Source organism: Amaranthus tricolor, chromosome 2, assembly GCF_026212465.1.
Source record: "Amaranthus tricolor cultivar Red isolate AtriRed21 chromosome 2, ASM2621246v1, whole genome shotgun sequence".
Taxonomy (NCBI): Eukaryota; Viridiplantae; Streptophyta; class Magnoliopsida; order Caryophyllales; family Amaranthaceae; genus Amaranthus; species Amaranthus tricolor.
The window spans coordinates 7564615-7587984 of NC_080048.1; the positions used below are offsets into that span (position 1 = coordinate 7564615).

A 23370-nucleotide genomic window follows, 5' to 3' on the forward strand; every position below is an offset into this window, starting at 1 on the left:
ATTTTCTATAAAAGTCCATAAACATTAAAATAGTTTTTAAATTTGTTTTATCAGTTACCAATAACAAATAAGTAAATTACGACATACTTGACTTTTCGACCTTGACAAACTTTTCTCTTATTTCATTATTATTAACGGCGAACATTTCTGCTTACAAGCTCGAGAACTTTTCTCTTTTTCTTTGCTATCATTAATCGCGAACATAATCTGCTTACGGCTCCAGCACGAAGAGACATATTTTAATTTTAATAGAGTAATTAAAATTCTTTTCTTTTATATTAAAAAAACGTTCATTTATTTTCAAATTTTCCATTGCACTCGTAAAATAAGAATTACTCACGGGTCACGGCGAAGAATGGAATGAAGAGTGAGGCATTTGTTAAAACCCTAACTGGCTGTAGTGCGTCTTCAACCACCATTGCCAACGGTAAGTTTTCTTTCTCCTCTCTTGTTTTTCTTATGCTCTATTGTTAGGGTTATACTTAGACTGCCCACGGATTTGGAGGGCTTAAAAGGTTCCGATTAATTAGCTACAGGAATGTTGCCGCCGGCGATCTGTGTCTCGTTTCGGCAGCGTTCCGGTACAAATGTTTCGAAACGCCGTGCGGTGCGACATTACGCGCTTCACCGGACTGTAGTTATGAATCTCGATAATTTGGAATGGGAAAATGGTTACCTGAAGCCTGAAGGTGATGAGAAAGTTTGAAATGGAACATTATTTTGAGGTTAATAGCCTTTGAGATTGACCCCTTTAAAAGCATGGAACAATTTTTATTTTTATTTATTAAATGTATGTTGAATTGATTACTTTGAATTGCTACCATTCCGAGTTGGTAGGTTGGTTATTGTGGTGTTCTGCATTTTTTTTAAGTTTATTTTATTTTTTTTGATTTTCAACTAAAAGACTGTTCACTTAAATGTTATAATCAAGCAAAATAGTATTGATTGGTTAGTTTTGCATTGTGCTGAGGTGAAGTTACATGCTGTGAATGATGCTTGTTGGCTAAAATAAAACTACTTTTACCTCCTTTGATAAGGTTATGGTTTGCCGTAAATCCCTCCCCAGACCGTGATCATATTAGGAGCGGGATATGATGGATATGATGATGATGAATAATGGAATAAAAACTTAGTTTCGCCTAATGTGTTTTTTGTGTACTTTTGTCTTTGCTGTTCTTACCTTTTTGGTTGCAGCAGGTACCTAGAAGACCATTGACTGTGAGATCGTGAGTGCGGTAAATTAGTGATCAGTAATTGCCTATTGTAGAGTGATTAAGAGGTTGTTATTTGCTTATTGCTTCAGGTCTCGCATTTTGTTTTGTAATAGAATGCATCAATAATGCTTCTTAATTAAGTTGTGTTTACATCGAACTTACTAATTTAGCTTTTGACTTTGATAATGTATCTGTTACGAAACCAGGGGCGTTGCACTTCTCCACTTCTTCCCTTTTCGTCCAATTTTTCGAAAATGAAGCTTACCGTCAAGACTCTGAAAGGAAGCCATTTTGAAATTCGAGTTCAACCCAATGACACTGTTAGGCTCTTCATTCTCTTTCTTGTATCTCATTGATGCAATTATTGATGTATCTTGACAATAAAAATTCAATTGTTTTCAATGATTGTCTGGTTTTAAATTAGTTTATGCTTAATTGTTTTGATATCTGGTGTTGTTTGAGGTTTATAATAATGACTTAATGACAAAGACTTGTCATTTTGTGATGGTTTGTGAATTTTGATTGCCTATATTTGTAATGACTTTAAATTGTGACATTCAAATTGCCTTTATATTATGCTTCAGGATGAAATTATTTTGTTATATGGGTTGAGGGTGTCTGGTAGGTTTGCCTAATTACATCTGATGATCGTGAACCAAAAATCAATTTTCATGAGGGTGTACTCTACTCAGCGACCAATGAAATTATATGGTCGCATTGCATCACACCGGCCATATTGTAAATGTTTTTTTTTAAAAAGATTCGATAAAAAAACTGCATTATGGGCTGTTTCGAGGGATATTTAATAAGTGTTTATAACTAGTTGATAAACTTGTTAAAAGGTGATTGGAAGATGATTTCGATGCGAAGGCTACCTTTACAAAGATGAAAAAGTTTACAATCCAAATAACTAAGGAGATTCTAAGGAGAATCAAGGAGCTATGTTGTGATAAAGAAGGATACAATGTGGTGGGTTGAGGAGATCAAGACAACGGTAAAGAAAAATAAATAATGCTATTTTCTGGTAATCAGTGGGTAAATGGAGTAGCAGATATACGAATGTTTATGGATTAGCGGATATACTTTGAAGAATTGAATTCGAAACAAATATACAAGAAAGGGTTTAAGTGTCACTAATATTGAGTATAAGAACATAGAAAGTTGAAAATCGAGAGAGTTAAAGAGGGCGAGGAAGACCGAATATGATTTGGAGGGAAGAAGTGGATAATTATATAAATGATTCAGATGTTGAAATGGTAAAAAATCGAAATGAATGTATAAGAATTTATAACTATAGCTCATATATAGATTTATGTAGCTGACTCAATCTTTTGGGTTTGACTTTGACATTGTTGTTGTTGGTTGTATATGTTTTTGTACTTTCTATGTATTTATTATATGTAGAGTTTGAATGATTACTTCATACTTTGGAACAATATAATTCTCTTGTAGCCTTATAGCACATTTAGCTATGTTTTTGTACACGGAGCCATGGGTAAGAGCAGGGCAAAAAACTTTCGAACATATCCTATCGCGGTTGCATTGTAAACTTTTTTTGCCATGGTTGAGTATATGGAAGAGATAATTGTGAAACCAACTATAGTGACTACAAAATTTGTTTTGTGACCGAAACTATGCTTCTGCATCATATAAGAGTAATTATTACATGTAGTTTCAGGGCATAACAAATGCTCATACTTCCTTTTAAGTATTGTGCTTAATTATTATTGAACTAATTGTACCAAAGTTCTTGTCAATGTAACCATATACTTACTTAGTCCATTTCTTTGTGTGAGCTAGAGAGATGATGGTAGGTGAATTTACATTCATGTTTTTTATACTTGGGATAGATTCTTTGGAATGTGACACCAAAGTCGGTGTTGGAGTGATGGAAAACAGTAGTATGGTAACCTGAATCACCTATGGTTTGAAATGTGGAAAATTGAAATGGCAATATCCTAAGAAAATTCTTGAGCCTATTTGACGAGGGGGCATTGTGAAGATAAATTACAACTTGACAACTGAATTTAAAGTATTGTATGTTTGGGGTCATAGAGGTATCAAGAAAGCCAAGTTTTTTACTAGTAAATGTCAACAATGGTTAAGTGGTTCACATGAGTTTATTAAGAGTTCTATGAGCCATTTGATAAAGTGGGAATGTGAGTTGTGATATGCATTCCTTGTTATGATAAATGCGACAAATACTGGCATGATTCACTTCTAAAGATATATTTGTGCAAGGGAAGAGACTCGGAATTTAGCATTTAAGAACATATTTTTACTCTTTCCAAATTTATTGTTTAAAATTTTCACGTGGACACAAATGTTTGATGCTCGCAAAGCACAAAGAAAGAGAAATTTTGATTCTCATTTTATTGAAGCCCCTTGGAATGACATAAATTATTCAATTTTCCATCCAATAAGAAGCAACTATGATGTACATATGGAAATAATTACTTGCATTTGTCATGATTACTATTGATCACGAGTTGACTATGTTTAGAATTTGCTTCAAGCCTTTTCCTGCTTGCACTGATATTAGATGAGATAACAATATTGAGGGAAATATTCCATCTGGCTTTTGGCATGTTTGGCATGTTGTTTGCCGATTACATTGTAATAATGCAAAAAAGTAGAGATGAAGTCAATGTTAAGTTATAGATGTGGAGGCAGAATCAAAAGCGTTTAAGTTAAGTCAAAGTAAGGCATAGTCCATGGAATGTCATTTGGTATGAAGGATCATAATACAGGAGTAGTGTTTAAAGTACATTAACTCAATTTTCCCTAAGAAAGTAGAATTTGATTAAGATGTTAAGCATATGATTCATTTTGGACGACTCAGTTTTGTGACTGTTATATTATGCAATCAAGGTGTGCCACTAAAAAGGAAATTGGACCAGCATTAGTGTATGATTTGGATTCTTAGAAGAGATCATTGTTGGAAGATGGGGGTTTATGAGATGTAAATGTCAAGATGGATGAGTGGTTATACTCAAACATCTGACCTATATGGGAAAGTCCCAATTTCCGAGAAGTTATTTCGGGTATTTCATATTTTAAAAAAATAATGAGAATATTAACTTGTGTGCCTTGTGCAACATGCGTATGGAAAATTGAGAAATTTTTATATCAAAACTTGGAAGGTAGAAAAGGTAATGTAACTATGATTGAGATTTTAAATCGACCTTGCTCAGTGTTGAATTATTAATACATTTCCCATATCTGGAAGTACAATTTCTCTTTCGCATTCGATCAAGCACACTTTACTTTCTGAATTGCAATCTCAACTTGAGAATTAATTAATTACAATTTTCCATATCAAGGGTGTGCTATTATTTTGAAATTCAGAGCACAATCTTCCCCTCATTCGTTTTTTACAATGATTCTTTTGGACCTTCATTTATCAAATATTTCCTAGCAATCCATTTTACATCTCTATAATTCATTCAAATAACAAATTTGGAAGTACAATTTATTTGTTATTTTTCCATCTTCTATATTAAACGAGTTTGACTTATGGGTGAGAGAGTTCTCATGAAATAATGGAGAATCTACCATGGTAAAAAATAGAGATATATAAGTTCTCCAAAACAAAAAAATAAAGATAATGAAGAGCGGATGAAGCCAGATCACAAAATTATTAGGTTTTATTTAGAGTTTTGATTTTGTTATCTTTAAATGATTTTTAAATCTGTTGATGATTTATAACTTGTTATTTAATACTAAAAGTTGTGATTAAATTTTTTTTTTTATTATATATATATTGGAAATTCATTTCTCTATTCGACTTCTCCAACTACAAGCATTCTTCGTGCCAATGTTCTGAATTTGTAAAAAAGTTACATTTGATGAATTCTAAACTTTTTTTTAAAAATTTTTTTTTTTATCATTCTAGATAATAATGGGAATTAGTGGAGATTGTTACTTAATATTCTTTAATACTTAATTTGAAAATTGTTTTTTGGTAGTACTATCAAAGTTATGAATTTTACCATCTATAAAATCTAACCATTTAAGGTATTTTATTTTGCCCTTGAGCTACCAAAATGTTAGAAACAATCTTGAAAAGGATGTTATTTGAAATGAAATATAAGAAAGTATCTTAGAATCATAGATATTGGAAACCAAATTATAGAATATTGTCTATGACTCTATATTGGTTTGGCCATGTGCAATTCTTATGCACGCATTAAGTTGATAAGTTAAGTTGATAAGGAAGTAGGGAATGACATGAAAATTAGATATGATTGAATGGACGTGGAGAATATGTGCAAGATTATTGCTGTAATTGATTTTGTTAGCTGTGGCTTAGTATTAGATTTTATTATTAGTATTAAATCAGGTTGAATAATTTCTTTATCAATAGATTTCTCATGCTAATTTGTTTTGCTTCATGTCGTAGACCCCATATTGTTGGGGTCAAGGCTTTGGTACTTGGTATCTATTTTGACATATTTTACCATTTGTTCTTCTCCTTAATTCTTAAATTCAGAAACTTTGTAGTGTTAGGTCAGGATTCTCTAGTTACTACTATTTCATTTTGAGCTATCTATGAGCAATAGGATGAATTGGTATGCTTTTCCTTGTTGTATTAAAACAAGGCTAGGCCTAGGTCTATATTATATCCCTAACAAACGCAGATTGTATCAAATGCATTTTGCTGCTTTCCTTGTGCTTGTTGCATTGAGGAGGTGAAATTTTAGTGCCGGTTACAACTTCCGCGCGGGATGGGGGCGCATGAAAGCTGGCATAAATCTGGTCTTATTCACAATGTTCTGTAGTTTGTTGGTGTGGATGCTTTTAGTTTTCGACCCATCTAGTTAAAGATGTTTTTGATCAAGTGTTCTTATCTGTTCAATGCTTGATTTTGCCATATTTCATGTAGAATAAACTTTTTAAGATAATTGCACAGGGAGTTTCCTCCCTTGGAGCAAGTAATTTTTTTATTTATTTAATAGTTTAGATTATTTTGAACAATTCTGCACTTTTTGCTGCCTGGTTGAAAACATGACTAATTAATTAGTGGTTGAAATATCTCATAAAATTTTTGAAATCTCATTTTAAGGTTATGGCGGTTAAGAAAAATATTGAAGATGTGCAAGGGAAAGATAATTATCCCTGTGGGCAGCAATTACTAATTCATAATGGTAAAGTGTTGAAAGATGAAACAACATTGGCAGATAACAAGGTCTCTGAAGATGGCTTCCTCGTGGTCATGCTTAGCAAGGTAGCTTTCCCTTTTCTAATTGATTTGAGGCATGAAGTAGTAGTAGCATTACAGATATCGTTTTGAAATAATGTTAGCCGGTTGTCTGCACAATATTCATTATCTACATTTGTATTACTTTGTCACAAGTTTTTACTTTCTTTAAATTTAAATAATCTGTTACCATCTAATGTGTCTTTGCCTTTTCTAAAACTATGCATGGGTGGGAGCCACTTAATGGCTTTGGGGTGATAGAATATTGTTTCATATTTACTGCATTTTCATTAGAAATTTGATTGTCTTTATGTAGAGTAAAACTTTAACTGTTGGAGGAGCATCAAGTGCCCAGGTAGGTTCGCTATCTTTTACTAGTGCTTTCATGTCTTAATTAAGTTCAATTCTTATGTTCATCTTGCAACAGCCTGCACCTGAATCTACACCTAGTCGTGCTCCTCCTGTACCTATTATTTCAAGTGAAACTTCTCAACCACAATCTGAGGCACAAACGTAAGATCCTATGGCATACCATCTTGTGTTTCTAGGCTTGTAGCTTATTTTGTGGTTGGTTAATCTGTATGTTTTATTTGTGCAGGGACGGCAAGGCCACAAAAGATGCAACCGATTCTGATGTTCCAAGTTCCAAGTATACGCATTTTTTTTTCACTTTTTGAAAATTGTTTGATAATCTATTATGCATTCAAACTATGGGTGTGTAGGAGATAGGTTGAATTAGAATCTATAAGCTCGATCATGGTAACAGTATTGCTTAAAGTTGGCTGTAAAGCAAGCAAATGACTCATGTAAGGCATTAACATTGAAGGTGTCTTCAATAAGTAATGAAACTTTGATGTGGAGCAAAATGTGATTAGTTCTTAGATCTCCAATACTTTGTATGTTCATCTAGCTATATTAAAAATCTCAAGTGTAGCTGTAGCGAAATATCATAAGGTATCATATCCATGACAAGAAGGCTGAGAAAGTCAACAATGCCAATAATACTAAGCCTTGATCCCAAAATATGTTCATGAATCACTATTGTGGTGGATCGACCTCAAGAGCTCTTCTTCTCCATTCATTTTGATTATCTATATTCTCAACATGTGAATCTAGATTCTTCATGTTCTTTTCCACTTTTGCACCCTAAGTTATCTTTGATTTTTTTCACCATCTTTATAGTTTTCAAGTTTCAAATTAATATCTTCCTTATCGGTTTGCTAACCTTTTTTCTTTGCATAAACAATTACTCATTCATGTAAGCATTCACATCTTGCTTGCCCTTATTTGTTTACAATAAACTATAATCCTTCTTAAAAGCTCTTATTTATATAGTAGCGTTGATGTAATAATTGCCCGATAAAACTTTACCCTAAGCTTTAGCCTCGATCACATATTATCTCGGTGCTCCTCTCCGTTTCTTTTATGCACACTTAATCCTATGGATCACATCATGGTGGATATCTCCACTACTCTAAAACATGGACATAAGGTATTTGAAGCATTCATTGGGAGTTATTTCTTTATCTTTCAACATTATAGTGCCTTTACTTATGTCGTTTTCGCTAAAATGAAACTCTTTTCTCTATTGTTCTAACTTAGCATCTATCCTTTATTCTCATCTTCCACAATAATGTCGTTGTCATCAACAAAAAACATGCACCAAGAGTCCAAGATATGTTTCCTTAGAATCAAGTCATCTCATCAAGACTGCTGCAAAAAGAAAAGGATTTTGAAAGGGCTTTCTTTACTATTAGTCCATGGAACCTTCACTTCCATCACCTTCATTTATCATTTTAAAAACAATTTAAATCTTTCCTTTCCTTTAGGGTTGTTGATCAGCAAGTTCTACATGCTTCACCTAGTGCTTTACTATCCAAGATGCATTAGAGTGATTCGAGTTCCACTTGGCCTAGAAACTCATGAGCATTCTTAACTTTTATATACATCAAAAAATATTGCATTACTCCTTTGTAGGGCCCCATTATACTTGTAATAACATAAATATATTATTTACATACACGAAAATAAAAAAATACATGTATGCCAAAAGGAGAGAAGATACCATGCTATGAGAAAGATATTCTTAGGTCAAGCTTGAGCTTGGTTTGGCTTCACATGAACTTAGTTCGAAAATGAGCAATAGCTAGAATTTCTTGGCTTTATACACTTAAGCTCAAGTTTAAGTGGTTGTGACACATGGTTGGTTCTCTAATGTCCTTATATGCTTTGTTAACATTCAATCTCAACAATTAGTAGCTTTGGTGGCCTTCGCCAATGTCTACAAGACTCTCTTTTGCTACAAAGCCCCTTTCAGGTCTATTATTAAGTTGAAGAATGACAACCTTCTTGTATACCATCTCCTCTATAGTTATACGATTAGGAAAACCTTGCCACATACCATAAGTGTAATTCAATAGTTTCTCTAGCAAACAACCTCCTCCTCCTATTTGTGCTTGCCTTTGATTTTGCTAAAATGCTGAAATGTTGCGTGCTCATGAGGTAAAATCTCATTGCTATTTGGTGGGTATTATTAGTTGGAAGTAGGAATAGTGCTAATATTGTAGTTGAGTTGACAATTAAGATATAATGATGTTCGGGTTGGCTAAAAGTTGAGTATCGTAACTTTTTGGGTTGGGTGGAGTGTATTTATGTTTCTCTAGATAGAGAGTTATGGCATCAATAGTGTTGGTTGTGAGATTATAAAGGGGAGCTGGCGATGAGGACATGAGGTCAAATCTCGTTGCTATTGAGTGAGTTTTCGTAGTTGGAAGTAGGAATAGTGCTAGTATTGTAGTTGAGTTGACAATTAAGAAATAATGATGTTGGTGGTTGCAAAAAGTCAAGTATCGTAACTTTCTGGGTTGGATGGAGTGTGTTTCTGTTTCTCTAGATAGAGAGTTATGGCATCATTTGTGTTGGTTTTGAGATTATAGAGGGGAGTTGGGGCTGAGGACATAAATGAGATCTTGGGCCAGGGCGTGCTAAGTGTATGTATAATATTTGTTTTAAATAATTGATTGATCATTGGTGTTAATCATTCCACCCAAAGTTAACAGTTCTTTGATGTAATCTGTGATTGGTTTATAAAACACGTAAGGTGACTAGGGGTGGTTTATTTATTTTTGGGTTTTAGGTGGTTTTGGAATAAACCTCTCCTTAAGATTGGGATTGTTTTTCATTATTTTTGCTCCTGAATTTCTTTTCATATATTTACACTCTTGCTGTGAAACTCCACTGCTTTTTTATAATGAATAAAGCCAACTATTCTTATTATGCTTGAATACCACATCACCTAATGTGTTTTTCTTGCTTTTCCCTTTTACAATCTGGTCTTGAAGACATAAGTTGCTTGACGTGATTGTTTTTACTGTTTCTATGTTGACATATAGCTTCTATTACATCAGACATAGTATTCACCAAAGTTGGAAATAGTTTCAATTGATGCCCCAAACACATTTAGGCAATCAAAAGATGTATAGAATCCGCTATCTGGGTTAAAAAGGTTCTGCTTTTCGGAATATAATTGTTGTTAGCTGTGGTTGGTAACTTAAAGTTGCAGAAGTGCTAATTTAAGTAGTGAATCGTCATGTGCGGAGGGAGTTATGTGCTTTACTTATTCTAAAACTCCTGGTTTCCTATTTGTAGTGCGACCACTGATGCATATGGCCAGGCTGCTTCTAGTATAGTTGCCAACAATGATTTGGGGCAAACCATTCAGCAAATAATGGATATTGGTGGTGGCAGTTGGGATAGAGATACAGTTACGCGTGCTCTTAGGGCCGCTTATAACAATCCAGAGCGTGCCATAGATTATTTGTATTCTGTAAGTCAAGTATTATACAATGATTCAATTTATGATTAGTCAGGAGTTAAGCCTAGCGTTAAAGATGCTGTACCGCTTTTTACATAGGGAATCCCACAAACAGCTGAAATTGCAGAACCAGTTCCACAATTACCTGCAAGTCGAGCAAGCCCAGCTGTGGAAGGAGGAACAGCTGCTGCCCCAGTTTCTGGGGCACCAAATTCTGCTCCGTTAAATATGTTTCCACAGGTACATCTAATTTTCTTTTCTTTGCAAATTTTGTTATTCACTCTTTAATTTGTTTGAGGAAAATTCCTAGGAGTCACACTCTGATGCGGCAGCTGGTGAATTCGGATCACTTGATTTTCTTAGGAACAATCACCAGGTGATTCTTATTTTCTTTTTATGATTTTCTCTTCAGTCAGCATTTTTACTATACATCTTTGAGAGTGTGCATATTTTGTTCCTTTGAAATTTATGGCATTCTAGTAATTGTGATCGATGGATACTTGACAAATGTCATATATTAAAAAGTTGTCAAGATGAGTGAACATTAAATTAGTCCATGAGTGTTATCCATAGGGGCTAGTAGACCTGTGCAATGGGCCGGGCTGGATGAGGCCTATAAAAGCAGAATGCAGGCTTAAACAGGGTAGGAGCCTATGCCCTGGGCCATCTAGCCCAGCCCATCCTGTTAACTGATATCTGGTTAAATTTACAAATTTTGTTAGTTGGCAGAATTAAATACAGATGCCATTTCCCTAAAAGTTAATTGTGGAGGGCTGAAACCTATGTGTCATGCTCTGTACATTCATGTTCTTCTCTTCTTCAGCACACTACATAAATTCCTTTCTTCTGATGACTCTATAAATCTCAAGACTCAAAGTAGCAACTCCAATGCTAGTCAAAACCCATTGATAATTTTTGAGAGAATGCCAATGGATAGTAAATAGTTCAACTATAGTAGAACTGAATACACAGAAAATAACAGTCCAAGAGTTGGAGTACACGTCACATTCTTATAGCACTTACAAAGTTGGACAGAAGCAACAAGTCCTTGTACATCATATAACTCTAATTTAAGATTAAAGCAGCAAGTCTTAAATAGTGCACCAACAGGAAATGCTGTGCAAACTAAATTGAAATGTCAGCTATTTGTATCACAGCAAAAGAAAACACAGTAGTTTCAACAATCTAACTTTCCAAAGCTGCCAATATGCACTCTTGATAAGGTCCAGAAAGTTGTCAGAAGCTGCAAGGGGGAACAGGGGTGTTGAAGGGAAAATTTATGCTAACTAAAACATAATATATTTAGAACAAAAGCACATTTTAGGCTAACGGAGCAAAGGATTCACATAGTAGTCTCTGCAGTCTAATGCTATGCCCTTCACCAAGGAGAAAGTGTGGATTACTTATCAAAGAAGGAAGAAAAAGGCTGAAGCAGATGCAGTGGTAACAAACCCATAAATGACGTGGCAATCTGTTATAACAGAATGAAGGAAATAAATGGGAGGGGGGAATTTGTTATGAATCTGTTAGATTTTCCATGAGGTGGCAAAATGGGAATCTAACTCTATACATAGTGGTTTTTACTTGTAATAGAATATGGAAAAAGTAGTTTAAGAAGTACCTTGAGTTAGGAGTGACTGACACTCGAAAATCAGCTATTGTAATCCTTTTCTTTTCTTTTCTAATACAACCTTCATTCTTCTCCTCTTCCATATTTTCTGTTTTAGCTTGTTTACCAGTCCATAGCAATCTGGTATCAAAGTCTTTAAAACCCTTATGAACGATGTCTTTAAACCATTCCTTCGCCGATTTGTCTTAGTCTTTTTTGATGACATTTTCGTGTACTGTAAAACAATAGCTGATCATGTTAGTCACCTTTCCTCGGTATTGACAATACTACAACAACACTCCCTTTTTGTGAAAATGAGCAAATGTGCTTTTGGGGTTACGAAAGTAGCCTATTTAGGTCATATTATTACGGGAGCTGGTGCCTCTATGGATATGGACAAAGTTGAAGGTACGATGACTTGGCCCGTGCCTACAAACTTGAAAGAGCTCCGTGGATTTTTGGGGCTTACCGGATACTATCAGAAGTTCATTCGGAATTATGCTCAAATAGCCAAGCCGTTAACTGAACAGTTGCGTAAGGATGCCTATGGGTGGAATGAAGCAGCCTTCTCGGCATTCATAGCTCTCAAACAAGCTATGACACAGGCTCCGGTCCTTTCCTTACTTGATTTTTCCAAATTATTTTTCATTGAAACAGATGCTTCTAATTGTGGCCTTGGTGCAGTACTTCTTCAGGAGCAACATCTCGTGGCTTTCTTTAGCAAAACCTTGGGAAGGCGTGCTAGCTTGAAACCCCTATACGAGAAAGAACTCATGGCGATCGTTTTTGCCATTCTCAAGTGGGGGCATTATCTTTTGGGACGTCACTTTGTGTTTCGCACTGACCAAAGCAGCTTGAAGTTCCTATTGGAGCATCTTACGAAGTACCAAAAGTGGCTCACCAAAATCATGGGCTATGATTTTGAAATCATCTACAATCCGGGCATGACAAACCAAGCAGCAGATGCATTATCCAGGAGAGGCCACCATTCGACAGTATTGGGAACCATGAGCTATACATATGAGATCGACTGGCAACAGCTCAATGAGGCCGTTGAGCAGGATGCCATGCTGAATTCCCTTAAACAAAGGGTAGCAGCTAATGACCATAAAGGGCTTTACCTTGCAGCAAGGCAGACTACTTTACAAGGACAGTTTCTTGTTACCCAAGTAAGCAACCTTCTTACAACCATACTCGAGCATTATTACGACTCTCCCACGGGGGTCACTCTAGCGAACAAAATACCTATCAACGGATTGCTTAGGATTGGTTTTGGGAAGGCATGAAAAAATAGATCGTGACATATGTTAAAGAATGTGAAGTTTGCCAAAGACAAAAATCCTCGACCTTAAGCCCAACCGACTTACTCCAACCACTCCCCATTCCCGATCAAATTTGGGAACATGTTTCTATGGATTTTTTGGAGGGCTTGCCTAAGGCAAAGGGTAAGGATACCGTTTTGGTAGTTGTGGACCGCCTTACCAAATACGCCCATTTTTCATTGCTTTAAAACATCCATTCACCGCCGCCATGGTAGCCGAATCATTCATCAAAGAAGTGGTGCATTTACATGGGTTTCCGTCATCCATCATTTCGGATAAGGACAAGATTTTTATGAGTCACTTTTGGCGGGAGCTTTTTCGTTTACATTCTACCTCCCTCAATCGAAGTACGGCCTACCACCCTCAAACCGACGGCCTAACCGAGGTGGTGAACAAAAGTTTAGAGACTTACTTACCTTGCTTTATCAACGGACAACCCAAGAAATGGCTAGATTGGCTTCACTGGGTCGAATATAGCTACGATACTCCCCTCATACTTCCACTAGAATGTCTCCATTTCAAGCCCTATATGGCTGACAACCACCGCACCTGAGCCAAGTGGGTCATGGTCTCACTACGTTGGGAAGTTTGGAGGAGAACGTGACGCCCAATTCGATGATCTCATCTTTAGTCAAGGGATGAAGGATGAATTAATGGTAATTGTCTACCATGAGACAACAAAAGAGGATGAAAATGAAGTGAGGGAAGAGGATGTGGTAGATCTGGAAAATGTGGAAAATGTGCAATTAAGAGAAAAAAAAGGAAAAAACAGAATAGAGTCAGGAGAAAAGAAAGACAAAGAAATAAAAATACACAAACGAAAAAAGAGAAAAGGAAGAATCAATGGGAGTTCAAAAATGGCGTTAGAAGAAAGTGGAGAAAAAGGAAAATCAAGAAAAAAGGAGATATAATAAAGAAAATCAGCAAAAAATAAAAGAAAGAAAAAAGTGAGCAGGTTTGCGGAGCTGGGGCATCTACGAAGGCGCGAAGAGCACACTAAATATGGGTACATGGGTTGTTGTATGGGCGGAAGTGGAGGAGGTCCAAGTTGTCGGCAGTGGAGAGGAACAACACCCGTAATTGCGAGAAAAAGAGGAGGAATAGAAGAGAAATCAGAGGAAGAAGAAATGAGGAGAAAGGGGAAGAAGGAAGGTAGCGGCGACATTTGGGCAGTTTTCGTGATCACCGAAAATGGGAGTAGACTTGATGGAGACTGGCCGAGAGACATTATCGCCGACGATTGGTGGACAATTACAGGCGATAGCATAAGAAGAAAAAATCGAGTGAGGGGGAGAAAAATGATGGACTTGGAATCAACTCTTGGGCTGCGGTTGGCCGGAAATTGCAGGGTGATGGTCGGAGTATTGGCCGGCAAGATGGGAAAGGAAACTGCTGGCGACGTGAAATTGAAGTCTGAGATGGGTTTTGAATTGTTAGGGTTTTTGGGGTGGAAAGAGAGGGAACAACAAGGAAGATGGGGCACGTAGGGAAGTTGGCAGTTAGGGTTTGATTTAAAGCCACATGATGTGGATAACGTCACATATGACGTCAGTGCTGATGTCAGCATGACTGGATGGGGAAGGGTTTCTGATGAGCTTCTTAATATCCTTTTAAGCTATAGACATTGGGCAAATGGGGGAATTTTTACTGTGGAAGGCCAAGCTAATTTTTACCCACCTTGAGGGTAAGGTGGAACTTCAGGCGGCCGATATTGCTATGATCAGTATTTGGGTTTACGAAGGGCAAAATAGCAATTTTCACATTAGGGAAGACTTGACGAATAAGTTAGTTTTAAGTGATAATTTTAATTGCTTAACACTTGATGGATGGGTTTTACTCATTTTAGGAGATCTCAAGCTTCTCAAATTGCTTGATTTATCTTTTGTTACTTTGTAATCGTTCTTTAATCATTAATTTGATAGTATAAATTCTCTTTTATCATTTTATTTCCATTTTACTGTTTTAGTTCATTTAACCAATTCATAGCAGTTTAGTAGGGTTTTTAGTATGTAAAGTAGGGTTTTGTTGTATGAAAAGTAAGACATTAAGCTAATTGTATTGTTACTTTCATCAACAATCCTATTTGTAGTCAAATTTGATTATTAAATTATCAATAGTTGAAACTGGTTTAATTTAACAAAATATCTATCTGAATTTTTTAATGTATTAATCATTAATAAACAATAATAAAATATTCAACATCAATTGAAAATATAATACCTACATTTTCATTTGTTGATTGATTTTAGAGATATCGGAGGAAGTTGTTTTTGCGTGAATGAAGAAATCGTTTTTTTTAAAAGTATTTGATTTTTATAGATGTTAAAATGGGTTGCGCTTCTTGTGGAAGACGTCACTCAAAGAGATCGTCTCTCACAATAGTTTCTGTGGAAATATTTGGAAGGAAAATGCACCAATTTTCACTTTTCTTCCCTCCCCTCTACTTACTTTCCCATCTAAGAAAGTTATCCAAACATAGTATAAGGATAGATTTTAATGGTCGACCTCAATGAAGTTTTTGCCTATGATAGAAGATTTTGAAATACTATATGTACTAATTTGAACAACTAAAATATTTTCCATAAACTCTGATTCAGATCAAACAATTGAAATTATTCCATGAGCACAACACTTCGCGTGAATAAGCTCCACCTTAATTTAACATTTTCCACAGTACATATCTTGTTGGGATTTCATAGTATCATTATACATAACTTCATTAACATTTGAACTAAGAATTACATTGATTCTAAAATATTTATAAAATATTTTATATATGATGTTGCCAACTATGGTTAGATATAATTTTCAAGTCAACTATTGATGATAAAGTGAGTGGTAATGCACATGTAATGTTGTCAACTATGCTTTGAATTCCAATCATCCGTAGTTACACATATGAGCCCTTGAATATTATCCAACATACTCTGCAATCTTTCTCTATGTAAAAAATATTTACAAGAATGATTGCTCTGAATCTGGGGTGAGTGTAAATCTGGGGTATTACACTCACCCCCACTTAAGAATACAACGTCCTCGTTGGACCGTAACTTCAGGATCTTTTCCCCCGCTAGGTGCACTGAATAGTATCAGCCACGGTCGCAGGGTTGCTCTGATACCATTTGTAACACCCCGGCCCCTCGGACCGCTGGTGACTACTCATGGAGACTGTAGACTGGCCCCACAAACCAACACAAGTCTTTCCAGTGCACTTTGGCCTCACTCGTGCGCACCCGAGAACACTTCCCAGGAGGTCACCCATCCTAAGATTGCTCCCCACCAAGCACGCTTAACTGTGGAGTTCTTAGCAAATGGGCTCCCTAGAAAAGAAGATGCACCTTGTTGATATGAGTAGTCTATCAATCCTTTTTCAAGCTAAATCTGGGGTATTACAAGAACAGTTAAGGAGAAACTAGTGAGACCAAAAGAAGGGAAGTATCAAGAGAGAATATCTGATTATAGAACTTAGTTTTACTGTAGTTTTATCCTTGATTGGGACAAGTCAGCAACCATTATCATAAGTAATTGGTCGATACATACTAAAAGTAAAATGTAGAGCTATAAATTTGCAACATACGCATTTGAAGTTCTGAACATTTTAAAGAGTATTTGTTTGCTTTTGGAGTTGCAGTTATGTGTGATGCTTTGGGTCAAAGGGTCCAAGGGCGTTATCGACATTTCAAATTTGATTAGTCTTTATGTTTTGTAATTAGAATAGTTGTTATTTTCAGTTGTCTTTTGGAGCTTAGGCTATATATAGAGCCACCCTTGTAATAATTGATAAGCTTTTGATTAATTGAATAATAGGGAAGTGTCCTTTTGGGAGTAAATGGGCAGACTCGAATTGTCCATTCTATCGGTTTTGGTAACAGATCCGACTGATCTGTTACATGATGCCTACTTATGATCCATTCAAACTATTGAATCTAGTGGAATCTCTTGTGTAAAAATGTCAAATTTTGGAGCAGCCGTAAAGAAATTTTGCTTCCTGTTTTTCGTGGCCTTAGTCCGACTTTATTACATGTGAAATATTTTGTTGTGGCTTACAGGTCTACATTATGATCAAATTTTTATTTCATATTTATAATATTGCAGTTTCTATGCAATTGGAATTTAATATTCTGTTGTGTGCTTCATAATTTTGTGTTTTGACTTTTCATCTTGCAGTTCCAGGCATTACGCAATATGGTGCAATCAAATCCACAGATTTTACAGGTTCTATATCCTTCTATGTGGAATCCTTTGCTTATTTCCCTGACCTATTTGTTAAGATCAATTATCTTGTGATGCAGCCGATGCTTCAGGAGCTTGGAAAGCAGAATCCAGAACTTTTAGGATTAATTCAGGATCACCATGCTGAATTTCTTCAGCTTTTAAATGAACCTCATGATGGTTCTGAAGGGTGAGTAGGAGATTTTTTCTCTATATATCTTCTTTCTTTTCCTTGAGGATGGTTTGGAGCATTAAACCTAGTTTTGTTTCACATTTGTTTTTCAAACTACTGATCCATTAGTTCGTAAAACTTTCCATAAATGTCTGATATACCCAGTTGTAGGGCCTATACCTTGATATTCCGTGTGACTGGATTTTTTTTCTAGAGTGCCCTTTCTATTATTGTATTTTTTGCCTTTTGATCGATTTGGGATCTTGGATTTCCGAAGGTGTTTACTGGACACTTGAAAAAGTTCTGAGGTTGTACTAATGGCTTTTTAAAGTGACTTTAATAATGATTGTTTTTTATATGTAATTGATGTGCATGCCACAATGAAGTATGTAAGCCATAATCAATCATGAGAATCTGTAAACTATCCGATAATTATGTTAATGCCTAGACATTCAACAAATCGAAGGTGTTATGTTGAATTTGTGTATGCATTAATTTGAATGCGCTTAGATAAAGACCACTGTCACAAGCTTTTGGACAATTGGACTTGTATTTATATTCCGCCAAAGTGTACTCCATGAGTGTTATTTTCCCTTCTTTTTTCTAGAGTTATGCTTTGAGATCATTTTTCTTTTGTTGCACCTCTCTAGGGATATATTTGGTCAGGGTGAGCAAGATATGCCCCACGCAATTAGTGTCACACAAGAGGAGCAAGAGGCCATTGAACGGGTAATGAATTCACTTGTTCTTGATAACACGGCTTTTCCTTTGTACTCACAAATGCTGATTAGCTTTGTTCCTTTTGGACAGCTTGAGGGAATGGGTTTCGATAGATCACTCGTCATCGAAGCATTTTTAGCCTGTGATCGTAATGAAGAACTAGCTGTCAACTACTTGTTGGAGCATGCTGAAGACAATGAAGATTAGTCGGAGGAGAGGTATTGGTTACTGATGACTATGTTACTGATTTTAGGGAATTGTACTTGTTTTAGTTTCACCATCTAATACATAAAGCTTTCGAGGATAAAAATAGGTTGAAGACTAGTGGTACGATATAATCACTGCTTCGGTAATTTATTCTCTATTTTATTTTCGTTTTTTTTCCTTTTCCGTGGCATGGAAATTAGAGGGTTATTAACTCAGATTTGGGATAAAATGTTCTTTTTTGATTTTGAACATATTGGTGAAATGCATAGGGTAATAGGTTGATTATAGTAGTGCAGATTTTGGAGATAGAAGTATTGGATATTCATGCTCAATATTAATGGTTATTTGTGCTTTCTATTATTATACTTCTATGGTTATATCCTTATTCAATGGAAAAATCGACGCTTTGACGGAAATCTAACGCAACCGAGCTCAATTGTTGCGTATTTTAAACCGAAACATTCAGACGGAAATCTAACGCAATCAACCCTTTGAACTCTTTATAGGTGAAAATCCTAATCTGTAACTGATGTCAAAGTAAGGTTTCAAATATACTTCTTACTCGGTTCATTAATCGTTAGCTGTCTTACCTTAAGTTTGGGTGAAAAGACTCTTATTTTGGAAATTATTTCCTGTCAACGCTTATTTTTGAAATTTTTTATTATAAAAGTTTATTTATTTTTTCCCTCAAATTGTCCTAATTGTCTTCAAATTGTTAAGGGGTGAATAATAGGGAATTTTGTAGGTTGTGGACTAGTTTAGATAAATTGTTTGAGTAACTCTTAGCATTGCTTGTTTTTGTTGGTAGTTATGAATTAAGATAGTTGTATACAACACCGGTTAAAGAATTAGTTTAATGAACCTAGCTACAAGTTGGTTTTTTTAAATAAAAAATTATGAATAAATTTAAAATCAATGAAAAAGATGCCCTTAATTGGTTATTTGTTTTGCCTTTTAAATCAATTTTTCAACTAGTTTTAGTTATTTACAAATTAAAATTTAAAATTGTGGACCAATCAACAAATTAAAAGTCAATGTTAACTAATAGTGGACCAGTTGGACTAAAAGTCAAGTGTAAAACAATGCAAATCATTTTCACAATTGTCTTTTCTTACTTGTGAGTTAGTCTCTGAGAGATCTTTCTTACATGCACAATCCATTTGATCATTAAAAATGAAAAATAAAATAAACTTCTTTTGCACACTTATAAAAATGGTTATTGTAAAACAATATCTCTAAATTTGAAAATCAAAAAGAAAATGGAAGATTTGATTTTTGAATTCAATAATATTAAATCTCAAAATCAGTTCGAACACAATAAAAGTAAAATACTGGTTTAATAATTTGATGATTAAATTTGACAATAAAAATAGGGTAATTATCATTGGTACCCTTGAATTTTGACACTTTATCAATGATATCCTGAAGGTTTTTTTTTTTTTTTTTAATTTTTTTTTATTATCAATGGTATCCTTGTATTATTGAGTATTTTACTACTGTAACCTTTTTCAACTTTTTCCGTCTAAAATCGTTCAAAACTGTTAAATTTCTTTTATGTTTTGAATTGAAAAATAAAAGAAAAAGAAAAAAATTAACGGTTTTGGATGATTTTTGACGAAAAAAATTTAAGAACTTTACGGTTGTAAAACGCTCAATAGTACGAGGGTACCATTAATCATAAAAAAAAAATTAGGGGTATCATTGATAAAGTGTCAAAACTCATGAGTACAATTGATAATTTCCCATAAAAATATGATTATTGAAAAATATAATAATAATATTAGTTTAATGTCTTACTTTACATAACAAAAAACCTACTATATACTATAAACTCCTACTACACATATCATAAATCCTCTAGTACACATCCTAAACACCTATTTTAAATATTATAAATATCTACATTGTACTCTATAAACACCTACTTTTCATAACATAAACATTTATTTAGATATCAAATACTCCTTTTTCACATATTAAAAAAAAAAAATTCTACTTTACATATTCTAAACGTCTACTTTAAATATCATAAACTCATACTTCTCATACCATAAATGCCTACTTTAAAGATTAAAAACTCCTAATTCACATATCAAAATTTCATACTTCAGATTTCATAAACTACTTTATAGAGCGAAAATATCTACTTTACTACTAAAAACCTAGCTACTTGACATATTACGAACTCCTACTACTCATACTAAAAGCCTCTACTCATACTTAAAGTAGAAGTAGGTATTATAATGGTTCACACTACGTGTTTTACATATACAAGTAGGTAATGATGGTTTATAGTAGATGTTTTTGTCAATTAAAAGTGGGTATTTTAATGAGTCATAGTAGAAATGAATATTTTTATGAATCATATGATAAAATACAATCCAACCTAAACGTTTACATATTTATCTTAAATTACCTACTTTATTATCTTAAAATATCTACTTTTAGATCTTACAACTCTCTAATATTATAAAGTAAATAGTATAAGTAGTTAAAGTATCTACTTATTATTTTGCAAAATAAAGAACTAAAAACTCTTATTAAAATAGATAAAACACTTACTTCAAATATTAAAATTATCTACTTTAAATACTAAAAATCCCTACTTCACATATCACAAACACGCACCTACGACACACACTAAAAATCTCTACTTTATACATCATAAACTCCTACATCACATACTAAAATTTCCTAATTTACATTAGATATCTACCGACTTCATACGTATTAAACACCTACTTCAACTAGTTTAAATGCCTACTATACAACTGTAAATTGAGGAAATTATGGGTGAAAATGACCCCATTGCTGAAGCTTTAAAACTTAAGCTGATTCTCAATCTTAACTTTAGTCAAGCTAATGTTAATCGTAGCTGAATCATATGTCAAAATTTCTTTGAGATTTTAATGGTGAAAATTAATTTGGAGAAGATGGAGGATAGTCATGAATGACTTGATGAAGAAGAGTTATGGATGAAGAATAAGGAGAGTAAGAATGATAATAGAAATTGTCGTGAATTGAAAAACGCTTCATTTGTATTTTGTTATTATTTTTTGGGAAATTTCATGTGGTGACTCTGAGTTTTTGGCTTTTCCGTAAATTTTTTATTAAATTCGCATGGTGACCTTTAGCTTACAACTTTTTCATATGGTATAAAATATATTTTAATTTTGGTTAAATTAAGTACTTATTTCGACTATTTTTGAAATATGTAGTTAATTACGGTGATCACGTCCTTTTTTTTGTGAAAAAATATCATTATATTGGATAAAAATAGCGTTTAACAAAAAACATCCGTTTGTCTATCATGTGGAAAAATTAAATGGTCAAGGTCGCCACTTAAACTAATAAAATGTTTATCCATCATGCGAAAAAGTCAAAAATTTAAAATTATTACATAAAATTTCCTTTATTTTTTTTAGAAAAAAGTTGAGCGAACCTGATTTTAACTTTCTTATATTCCCTCATTTTCCTTTTATATGTTTCATACTCGAGGCATTCTATAGCCTCTTAGTATAGTGCTTTTCGTCAAAATAATCATTCAACTTAAAATAACCTCAAGTCTCGTGAATATTATTTAACACTTGGAGGCTCGCTAAACCTAGGTTAAAAATTATTAATTTTTTTTTTCAAAAACAGTGACTTAAGCATTGAAAGGGAATTGCTTAGATTCTCTCCCAAGCTAGATTTACGTGTTGTTGGTTTACACATTATTAGCGAATTTATGCTCATTAGTCACTACATTGGACAAAGGTAACCTAAGTAAGGAATTGGGCATGGGTAGGGTGTTCATAAATACCCGACCAGACCCGCCGACTTGCCTCATAAATGGTTGGCTGAACAATACTCTACTCTAAGTAAGAAATCTGGTTTGATCTCATAGTTTGCGACTGTGATGGTTGGCTGAACAATACTCTACCCTAGACTTCCATCGGGCATGGCACACTCCCGAAGGGATTTTGGGTGTTCTTCCGCCATTTTTCGTTGTTTCCTTCTCCTTCTTCTTCTTCTTCTCCTAATTTCAGGATTTATAGGTACAAGGTTTTCTTGTCCTTCAGACCTAGTTTGCATACACTACACTCAAAAATCGGGCTCAAGTGCAAAGTGAAGAGAAAAATGAAAACAACTCAAAATGATAAAGAACAATGAATTAACTAATCAAGAAAAAACAATTAACGAAGTCACCACTCCCCGGAAACGGCGCCAAAAACTTGATCAGGACGTTACGTCCTTCAGTAGCAATACTGTAAGTACACGGTGTAGTTTAGTACGATGGCAAGTACGGGTCGAAACCACATGGAGTGGCGGTTAAGTCAATAGTTTCTCAATCGATTAGTAAGTTCGAAAGCGTATAATATGGTGTTTGGTGGAAGAAATAATTAAAGCAAGAAATTAAAAATACTTAATGAAAATGAAGCATAAAAATAAATAAGAATGCAATGAACTAAAGTAAGGATAAAATGATCAATAAGCTAAAGAGGCATAGGCTAGGCTTTCTCACCAAAGTAGTGTTTACTAAACTTTAACCTAAGGTCATGGATGTCTTGTTATGAGGAAGAACGTATCGTAAATACTAATGTTCTCTCTCGAGCAACAAAAAGCTTCCTAAAATATACTCAACTACCTATTATCATGGAGCTAAGCACAATTTAAGACATGAAGTACACATTCAACATTTTCAATCAAAAGCATTTACCGATTCTCATGGAGACGACTTAATTTTTAAACATAGATTATCGCTGAAATGAGAAATTGAATCTCGCCCTCATTTCAACTACACTACAATATGATAGAAAAATCCATCTTAAACCATAAACAACACAACCAAACCAAAGGTAAGAAAGCAATTTAGACTACATACATGGTGATAATGCCTCGCCTAAGCCAAAATAAACTA

The 23370-nt window shown here is 34.4% G+C and overlaps 1 protein-coding gene across 5 annotated transcripts; it reads left to right on the plus strand.

The window, feature by feature from the left end:
* The first annotated feature begins 203 nt into the window (after positions 1–203).
* On the plus strand, positions 204–18830 carry LOC130804068 (ubiquitin receptor RAD23b-like). Of its 5 annotated transcripts, none has more exons than XM_057668413.1 (14): positions 204–427; positions 1195–1303; positions 1421–1534; positions 6280–6441; positions 6731–6769; positions 6842–6927; positions 7013–7063; positions 10063–10240; positions 10328–10468; positions 10539–10604; positions 17327–17374; positions 17452–17561; positions 18194–18272; positions 18354–18830. In XM_057668413.1, the coding sequence occupies exons 3-14, from the start codon at positions 1469–1471 to the stop codon at positions 18468–18470; spliced, it is 1143 nt and encodes a 380-aa protein (XP_057524396.1). In that variant the 5' UTR covers positions 204–427; positions 1195–1303; positions 1421–1468; the 3' UTR covers positions 18471–18830. The 5 variants fall into 5 exon arrangements, with proteins under 5 accessions (XP_057524396.1, XP_057524379.1, XP_057524387.1 ...); XM_057668396.1 differs by having other exon boundaries at positions 1195–1279; XM_057668404.1 differs by having other exon boundaries at positions 1198–1303.
* Positions 18831–23370: the final 4540 nt, after the last annotated feature.